At 43.2% G+C, this 10135-nt stretch overlaps 1 protein-coding gene across 1 annotated transcript in view; it reads right to left on the bottom strand.

The window, feature by feature from the left end:
• Eif4enif1 (eukaryotic translation initiation factor 4E nuclear import factor 1) overlaps positions 1–10135 on the bottom strand; it is a 58681-nt gene that overhangs the window by 35433 nt on the left and 13113 nt on the right. The window contains exon 3 of the mRNA XM_013014253.1: positions 1229–1302. Coding sequence (XP_012869707.1) covers positions 1229–1302 — 74 coding nt within the window. The remainder of the gene's footprint in view (positions 1–1228; positions 1303–10135) is intronic.

The raw sequence follows: 10135 nt of genomic DNA, 5'->3' as shown, positions 1-10135 counted from the left end.
TTTTTGCTTATGTGGTGCTGAGGAATCGAACCCAGGGCCTCAGGCATGCAAGGCAAGCACTCTTCCACTGAGCCATCTTCCCAGCCCGTTATTAGGAGTCTATATACAATTATAAAAAGGCTGTCTAGGCTGAGAATGTAGCTCAGTGATACAGCAGCTGCTTAGTTAGCATGGAGGAGATTCTGGGTTCATTCCTTAGCCCTGAAAACAATAAAAACCAATTTGTCCGACTCAACCCAATTTTTTTTTTTTTTGGGTCCGGTTGTGGGGCCTGAACTCTGGGCCTGGGTGTTATCCCTCAGCTTTCAGCTCAAGGCTAGAGTTCTACCACTTGAGCCACAGCGCCACTTCTGGCTTTTTTCTTTTTGCTTATGTGGTGCTGAGGAATCAAACCCAGGGCCTCATGCATTGCAAGGCAAGCGCTCTACCACTGAGCCACTTTCCTAGCCCCAACCCCAAAATTAAATATAACACATTGTACGTTAAAAATGTAGGCCAAGCTGCGAAGTGGTGGCTCACATCTGTAATCCTAGATTTTCAGGAGGATGAAATCTGAGGATTGCAGCTCAAATCCAGCCTGGGTAGGAAAATCTGAGACTTTTATCTCCAATGAATCAGCAACAGGCTGAAAGTAAAGCTGTAGCTTGAATGGTAGCATGCCAGACCTTGAGCAGGAATTCTAAGGGACAGTACCTAGGCCCTCAGTTCAAGCCCCAGTACCAGTAAAAGAAAAAAAAAAAAAAAGGCCAATGTGAAATGTCAAATGTCAATAAGAAGTATAATATAGAATTATTTTGAGGTTATTTTACAGGCCATTTTTAGCTATAGCATTTTCAAACCAAAGCTTTTACCTTTTCTAAAGGAGCCTAACACACAATAAGGCTAAACAGCTGAATGGGTCTTTGTTTGGAGAACAGAGGTTAAAGGTTCAGAGCCCTCCTGATCAGCAATCCTGGGGAAAGCCCTTGGAGAAGTACATTGAAAGCATGGCCACAGGGACTAAAAAAGGACACTGGGGCTCAGGTTTTTGTTCTGCTTTGTGACTTTGTCATTTTCTATTTTTTTAAACATTATTAATTAGAAGTCCATGTTACTACCACTTGAAATCCCTCCCTCAATCATAATTCTACAAAAAAAAACCTTAATATAATTATACCAACAAGTGTGGTATAACAACAATAACAAAAAAGAACAATTAGAAGTTAATGACTTAGAATGACAGCCATACCTGTCGTACTTTTCGGAGAGGCATGAAGGCCTCTGTTTGGAATGGGGGTGTTCTTTTATATCCAAGAGCTCCTCCTAAAAAGAGAAATCAAATGGGGATTTTTTTGAATCACATTTCTCAGGCCACACACTTTCAACTTATTTCTGTTATGAGTAATTCTAAGTATTTTAACTTAAACTCTGACTTATTCCAGAAAGGGGTAGAGTTAGATCAGAATCTTTTTTATTTTTACTTTATTTTTTAATTTTTGTCGGTTGTGGGGCTTGAACTCTGGGCTTGGGCACTGTCCTTGTGCTCTTCAGCTCAAGGCGAGCGCTCTACCAATTGAGCCACAGTACCACTTCTGTTCTTCTGGCTGTTTACTGGAGATGAGTCTCATGGACTTTCCTGCCCAGGCTGGCTTTGAACTGTGATCCTCAGATCTCAGCCTCCTGAGTAGCTAGGATTACAAGCCACCAGCGCCCTGTTTTTTTTATTTTTCTTTTTTGGTGGTACTGGGGTTTGAGCTCCTGGACTTACACTTTTACTTACTAGGCAGGTACTCTAACACTTCAACTATCCCCCCAGACCTTTTTGCTTTATTTTCAGATAGGGTCTCACTTTTGCCAGGGGCTGGCCTTGGACCATCTCTCATTTATTATAGGCATTTGCACACATCTGGCTCACATCATGGATCTTAGAAGCTCAAATAGAATTATCAAATTATCAAATAGTTATAATAATCACAAACTAGTGACTAGTTTTTGCTAAAACACACATTCTCATACATTGCCATCCAGTAATAAGATCCCCAATACTGAGTGCTCAAAGACTGGAGCCCAAAGAAATCTATAGAATAAACACAAGTCTCACAAATTCAGAGGTGATACAAATTTGGGGAGGGGCAAGCAAATGGACTAATAACAGTGGTTTCAAGAGCAAATATCAAGGTAAAGAGGGCTTAAGTTTTTTCCCCTTTACAGTGGTATAGTGTCTGCCTAGTATGCATGAGGCTCTGGGCTCAGTTGCTAGTAGCACAAAAAGAAAAAAGAAAAACTCATTAAAAACAAGAAGAAACCAGGCACTGGTGGCTCACATCTATATTCCTGCTGCTCAGGAGACTGAGATCTGAGAATCTCAGTGCAAAGCTAGCCTGGGAAGGAAGTCTATGAGACTCTTATTTCTAATTAACCACCAAAAAGCCAAAAGCAGAGCTGTGGCTTAAGTGGTACAGCACAAGCATTGAGCAAAAAAAAGCTCAGGGACAGTGCCCAGGCCTAAGTTCAAACCCCAGGAGCAGCCAAAAAAAAAAAAAAAAGAAAAGAAGACGGAAGGAAGGAAGGAAAGAGAGAGAGACAGAGAAACAGACCAAACATAGGAAGGATGTTCCAATATAGGAAATACTTCTGTATAACACTGTGGAGGGGTAGAGGTGGGAAAGAAAACACTGCAAGTCAATTTTCTGCTACCAGAACTCGAAAGATTATAAAATCCCTTACAAATTCAAACAGTAAATCTATTTACTATTAAACAAAGGGCAGTACACATCATAACACATCTAAATGTTTATATTCTCAGTACGCAGAAGTCTCCAGCAGTTAACAGTGGCACACATTTATAATGCCAGCAGCCGAGAGACTAAAGTAGTAGGGCTGAGAAGTCAAGGACAGCCTATGTTACATAGTAGACTTATCTCAAAAAGGAAACCAGAGGCAGGTACAGGGGCTCAAGCCTAAAAGTCCCAGCTACTTGATAGGCAGATCTCAGGTGACCTTGGTTTGAAGCTAGCTGGGGGGGAAAAAAAATACATTTTTGAGAGAAATGTCTGGGTGCAGTGGTGTGTGCATAGCTAAAAGAGAAGTACAATGGCTGTGCGTGGTAGTGTGTGTCTATCCCCAGCAACACACAGGATAAGTAAGATCATGGCCCAGAATGGCCTGGGCATAAAACAAGATAATACCTTGAAAATAACCAACACAAAATGCAACAGTGGTACTCACTAGACACTATGTTGAAAATGAACTATACAACTTGTAGGTGGGGACAGGAGGAAAAAAACTGGAAGAGTGAGGGAAGGGGGACATTGTCCAAAAAGAAATATACTGTTTACCTGACTTGCATAACTGTAACCTCTGTGTACATTACTTTTATATAAAAAAAAGTAAAAATTAGGGCTGGGAAGGTGGCTCAGTGGTAGAGTGCTTGCCTTGCATGCATGAGGCCCTGAGTTTGATTCCTCAGCACCACATAAGCAGAAAAAAGCCAGAAGTGGTGGTGTGGCTCAAGTGGTAGAGCGCTAGCCTTGAGCTGAAGAGCTGAGGGACAGTGCCCAGGCCTGGAGTTCAGGATCCAGGACCGGGGGGGGGGGGGAAAGAGCAGGTCTGGAAATGGCTCAACTGATAGAGCTCCAGTCAAGCAAGCAAACTCAGTACGCATACGGCCCTCAGTTCAAACTCCTAGTACTGCAAAAAAAAAAAAAAGAAAATACAAAATTATTAATGAAGCTGGGTGCTGGTGGCTCACACCTGTAATCCTAGCTACTCAGGAGGGTGAGAGCTGAGGATCGCAGTTCAAAGCCAGGCCGGCAGGAAAGTCTGTGAGACTCTTATCTCCAATAAACCACCAGAAAACTGGAAGTGGCACTATGTCTCAAGTGGTATAGTGCTAGCCTTGAACTGAATAGCTGAGGGACAGTGCCCATGCTCAGAGTTCAAGCCCCACAACCTACCAAAAAACAAAAACAAGGGCTGGGAAGGTGGCTCAGTGGTAGAGTACTTGCCTTGCATGCATGAGGCCCTGGGTTCGATTCCTCAGCACCACATACGCAAAAAAAGCTGGAAGTAGCGCTGTGGCTCAAGTGATAGAGTGGTAGCTTTGAGCAGAAGGGCTGGGGGACAGTGCCCAGGCTCAGAGTTCAGGCCCCCATGACTGACAAAAAAAAGAGGAATTTATACCACATCAATGCCCAGAGGACTATAATGTGACTCCTACACCTATTAACGTGATAAGGAAGCTGTTTTCCTAAACACTATAATGCACCAAAGAAAGCACATGACCAAATGACTGCTTTCTACCTTCATGGAATTCCAAAACACCTTTGATTTCTGAACAGATTTTAAATGGTATCCCTAAACTAAGAAGGGTCAATGGGAAGGGGCTCTCTCATCAAGCCAATCTATTTTCCTAACCTTGTAAACATCCCACACTTACCAGAAGTTTCCACAGAACACACCATCTTTAAAAATTCTTGGTGAAGCTGGGCACTGGTGGCTCATGCCTGTAATCCTAGCTACTCAGGAGGCTGAGATTTGAGGATCACAGTTCAAAGCCAGCCCAGGCAGGAAAGTCCGTGAGACTTATCTCCAATAAACCACTAGAAAACCAGAAGTGGTGCTGTGGCTCAAGCAGTAGAGCACTAGCCTTGAGATGAAGAGCTGAGGGATAGTGCCCAAGCCCAGAGTTCTAGCCTCACAATGGCCAAAAAAAAAAAAATCCTTGGTGAGAATAGCTACTGCTTCTAGACCCTTCTACCCTGTGAATGTGAAGTGGGAGAATTTGAAGTACTCTATTTGTTGCAATAATTTGATCTCAGAATATAGGTGAAAGAGTAAGAAGTCTCAAATATTATTCCAGTTGGAGAAGAAAACATTCATTATGGTGCTCAAAACACAAGATTATGCTCTCTTCAAAAGGAAACAGGCTGGACTGGGAAGGTGGCTCAGTGGTAGAGTGCCTGCCTTGCAGGCATGAAGCCCTGGGTTTGATTCCTCAGCACCACATAACCAGAAAAAGCAAGAAGTGGCACTGTGGCTCAAGTGGTAGAGCGCTAACTTGAACAAAAAGAAGCTCAGGGACAGTAACCAGGCCCAGAGTTCAAACCCCAGGACTGGCAAAAAAATAAAAAAAGGAAACAGGCTTAGTCCCACATAAAATCACTAGCATGCTTAGAAACATGAAAGCACTAGCCTAACACTACTTGAACATTATTCTAGCTAAATACTCTCAAATGGAATAGAAACCTAGTTCCAACCAAATAGGCCAAGATTGTTAAGTCTAAGTTCCACTGTCATTACTAGCAAACAGAAAAACAACTAAGAAATAGAAAAACAATAAAAAAAGCTTTTTTGGAGAGGGAGCAGTATAGGGGTTTAAACTCTTGATTAGGCAGGAACTCCACTACTCGATCCATTCTACCAGACTTTTCAGTTTAGTTGGTGGTTTTAGATAAGACCTAGACTTTTTATCCAGGGTTAGTCTTGGATTGTAAACATCCTGATTTCCACCTCCTGAATAGCTGGTATTGTAGACATACATCCATGATTGGCCTATTAACAAGCTGGGTTTTTTTTTCTTGTTTCTTTCTAAGTCCTGGGGCTTGAACTCAGGGCCTACATGCTGTTCCTGAACTTTTTTTTTTTTTTTTGGGGGGTGGGCCAGTTCTGGAGCTTGAACTCAAGAGACTGAGCACTGTCCTTGAGCTTTTTATGCTCAAGGCTAGCTAGCACTCGACCACTTGAGCCACAGTGCCACTTCTGGCTTTTTCTGTTTATGTGGTACTGAGGACTCGAACCCAAGGCTTCATGCATGCAAGGCAAGCACTCTACCACTGAGCCACATTCCCAGCCCACTTTTTTTTTTTTTCCCCTCAAGACTAGCACCCTACCACTTGAGCCACAGCTTCATTTCCAACTCTTCGGTTAGCTTGTTGAAAATAAAAGTCTCACAGACTTTCTTGCCCAGTCTGGTTTCAAAAGGTGATCCTCAGATCTCAACCTCTTGAGTAGCTAGAATTACAGGTGTGAGCCACCAGCACCCAGCTGCCTAAGTTTTTGAAGGCACATATATGACAAAATTCTGAGGTTGGACTGTCCAAAATGGGCTACAACCAGCCATAATAGTATATGTTTGTCATCTCAGCTTTCAGGAAGCTGAGGCCAGTCTGGGCAATATAGCAATACTTTGCCTAAAACGGACAATATTAAGCTTTTTTTTTTTTTTTGGTACAATGTCTCCAATGCTGCTTAGGCTGACCCTGAACTCAGGATCCTCCCATATCTGGGCTAATATTAAGCTTTTTAAAATTAACTGGGCTGGGAAGGTGGCTCAATGGTAGAGTACCTACCTCGCATGCATGAGGTCCTGGGTTCGGATTCCTCAGCACCATATAAGCAAAAAAAGCCAGAAATGTGCTGTGGCTCAAGTGGTAGAGTGCTAGCCTTGAGCTGAAGAGCTGAGGGACAGCACTCAGATCGAGTTCATGCCCTACAACTGACCAAAAATAAATACATAAATAAATAATATTAATTTACAGGCTGAGAATGTGGCTTAGTGGTAGAGGGCTTGCCCGGCATGCACAAAGCCCTGGGTTCAATTATTCAGTACAATATAAATGGAAAAAGCCAGATGTGGCATTATGGCTAAAGTGGTAGAGTGCTAGCCTTGAGCAAAAGCAGCTCAGGGAAGGGCTGGGAAGGTGGCTCAGTGGTAGAGCGCTTGCCTTGCATGCATGAGACCCTGGGTTCGATTCCTCAGCACCATATAAGCAAAAAGAAAAAAGCCATAAGTGGCCCTGTGGCTCAAGTGGTAGAGCACTAGCCTTGAACTGAAGAGCTCAGGGACAACGCCAGGCCCAGAGTTCAAGCCCTATGACTGACATAAAAAATATATACACATATACGTGGATATATACATATATTAATTTACTACTATAAAACTGTACAAAGAGGTTATAATTTCTTATGTCAGGTTATGAGTACAATGTTCTTTGATCAATGTTACCTCTTCTATTGTTCTCCACTATTTCCCCCCATCCCTACCCTCAAGTTACACAATTCAATTTTTACTTAGTGTACATTGAGTGACTACATTTGCTCATGCTTCATCCCTCCATTTGTGTCTCCCATTCTTGCCCTTCTCACCAAAACATGTTTCCACTTCCTGGTATTCATTTTGATAAACAGTACATTAGTTGTTCAGAGGCGTTATGCCTTTGTATACCATCTTTTAGTCAAATGAATAGATAACTAAAACAAAGGTCATAAGACACTTATCTCCAATCAACCACCAGAAAGAGATGGAAGTGGAGCTGTGGTTCAAGTGGTAGAGCAAAACAGAGCTCAGGGACAGTGCCCAGGCCCTGAGTTCAAACCCCAGGACTGGCCAAAAAAAAAAATCAGGTTTTTTTTCCCATTAAATAAGAATTTGCCGCCAGGCACCGGTGGCTCATGCCTATAATCCTAGCTATTCAGGAGGCTGAGATCTGAGGATCGCTGGTCAAAGCCAGCCAGGAGAAGGAGAAGGAAAGTCCGTGAAACTCTTATCTCCACTAAACCACCAGAAAACCGGAAGTGGCGCTGTAGCTGAGCTGAAGAGCTGAGGGACAGCTCCCAGGCCCAGAGTTCAAGCCCTATGACCGACCGGAAAAAAAAAAAAAAGAATTTGTCTTTCAACATTTTTAGGTAATGACTTGATGACTTGAGATGTGAAGCATACTCTATTCAGCACTCATAGATTTGAGAGCATACCTACTTGCTAAGACTAAATCTGAAAACAGATCTAAAAAGCTATCAATTCAATCTGTTATGCCAAAACAGACTATACTAAGACACACATCAATCAAGAACCTGAAAACCTCCTCTCCAAGCTTTTTGTTGTTTTAGTTGTGGGATTTTTTTTTTTTTTGGGGGGGGGAGGTCATGGAGCTTGAACTCAGGGCATGGGCACTGTCCCTACCTCTGTTGTTCAAGGCTAGCACTCTACCACTTTGAGCCACAGCTACACTTCTGATTTTTGAGTGGTTAATTGGAGGTCAGAGTCTCCCAGGGACTTTTTTCCCTGGGCTGATTTAAACTGCAATCCTCAGATTTCAGCCTCCTGAGCAGCTAGGATTATAGGCATAAGCTATCGGTGCCCAGCTTAGGTTTTGTTTTAAATGTTGAAAATAAGTATCTGACCACCATCTATCACTTTATTCAAGTAGGTAAAAGTGGTAGTACACACTGATTAAAGCTCAGCTTTAATCAACATCCCGGGAAGCCATGTCAAGGGGGACATTAAAGAATACAGACAAAGGCCTAACCAGACTGTAAGCTCTTGCATCAAAAGTCCCAATTGCTTTGTACTTAAGCATATACTTTTTTTCACTGGTTCTAATACTGGGGCTTGAACTCAGGGACTCACCCTCTTGGCTGGTGCTAAACTATTTGAGCTATACCTCCAAGTTCTCATTTTTGCTGGTTAATTGGAAATAAATGTCTCATGGATTTGTCTGCCTGGGCTGGCTTGGAATTGTGATTCTCAGCCTCCCGAGTACCTAGGATTATAGATATGAGCTACTGGTACCTGGCAAATACATACTTTTTTTTTGCACTCTAAGCTAGAAATGAATTTATAGGTGAGTCCTGTTTACCTGTTCAAAAATATTCAGTAGGGTTGGGAATGTGGCTAAATGATAGAGTGCTTACCTTACATACATGAAGCCCTTAGTTTGATTCCTCAATACCACAGAAAAAGCCAGAAGTGGTTGAGTGGCTCAAGTGGTTGAGCATTAGCCTTGAGCAAAAGAAGTTCAGGGACAGTGACCAGGCCCTGAGTTCAAGCCCCATGATTGGTAAAACAACAACAAAAGCATTCAGTAGCCAACCAGACATTGATGCTCTAAAATTCATAAATATATGACTTGGAAGTGATTCCTCAGCCACTCCCATCCATAGCATAGCAGGTATCAAGCTGATCAGTATAAAAATCACTCTAAGACAGGTGCCAGTGGCTCACACCTGTAATCCTAGCTACTCAGGAGGCTGAGATCTGAGGATTGCAGTTCAAAGCCAGCCCCGGCAGGAAACTGTGAGACTTTAATCTCCAATAAACCACCAGAATACCAGAAGTGGTGCTGTGGCTCAAGCAGTAGAGCGCTCACCTTGAGCTGAACAGCACAGGAACAGCATCCAGGAGCAGAGTTCAAGCCCCACGACCCACAAAAAAAATAAATAAAAATCACTGTAAATTTTTTTGTTTTGTTTTGTTTTTGTGGGTGGGGCTTGAACTCTGGGCCTGGACATTGTCCCTGTGCTGTTCAGCTCAAGGTGAGCACTCTACTGCTTGAGCCACAGCACCACTTCTGGTATTCTGGTGGTTTATTGGAGATTAGAATCTCACAGAGTTTCCTTCCTGGCCTGGTTCTGAACTGTGATCCTCAGATCTCAGCCTCCTGAGTAGCTAGGATTACAGGCATGAGGCACTGGCACCCAGCTCACTCTAAGTTCTTTAGTTAAAGAACGATGAAAGCCAGGTGCCAGTGGCTCATGTCTATAATCCTAGCTACGCAAGCTGGGATCTGAGGATCTAGGTTCCAAACCAGCCTGGCAATAAAGTCTGTGAGTCGGCTAGGAATGTGGCTTAGTGGTAAAGTGCTTGCCTAGCACGCATGAAGCCCTGGGTTCCATTCCTCAGAAAAAGCCTGAAGTGGTACTGTGGCTCAAGTGATAGAGTGCTGGCCTTGAGCAAAAAGCAGTCCAGTCTCTGAATTCAAGCCCCAGGACTGGCAAAAAAAAAAAAAAGTCCCTGAGACTCTTATCTCCAAGTAACCACCAAAAAACTAAAAGTGGGGCTGTACCTCAAAGTGGTAGAGGGCTTCTTTTGAGCAAAAAAGTTCAGGGATAGCACCCAAGCCCTGAGTTTAAGTTCCACGAACAAAAAAAAAAGCCAGGCATCAGTGGCTCATTCCTGTAATCCTAGCTACTCAGGAGGCTGAGATCTGAGGATCATGGTTCAGAGCCAGCCTGGGCGTGAAAGTCCATGAGACTCACCTCCAATAAACGACTCAGAAAACCATAAGTGGCACTGTGGCTCAAGTGGTAGAGTGCTACCCTTAGAGCTGAAGAGCTGAGCAACAGCACCCAGGCCCCACGACTGACAAAAAGAAAAGAA

Source organism: Dipodomys ordii, unplaced genomic scaffold, assembly GCF_000151885.1.
Source record: "Dipodomys ordii isolate 6190 unplaced genomic scaffold, Dord_2.0 Scaffold23, whole genome shotgun sequence".
NCBI classification, from domain to species: Eukaryota; Metazoa; Chordata; class Mammalia; order Rodentia; family Heteromyidae; genus Dipodomys; species Dipodomys ordii.
The sequence above is the reverse complement of the archived record's forward strand: the minus strand, read 5'-3'. Positions and strand labels throughout refer to the sequence as shown.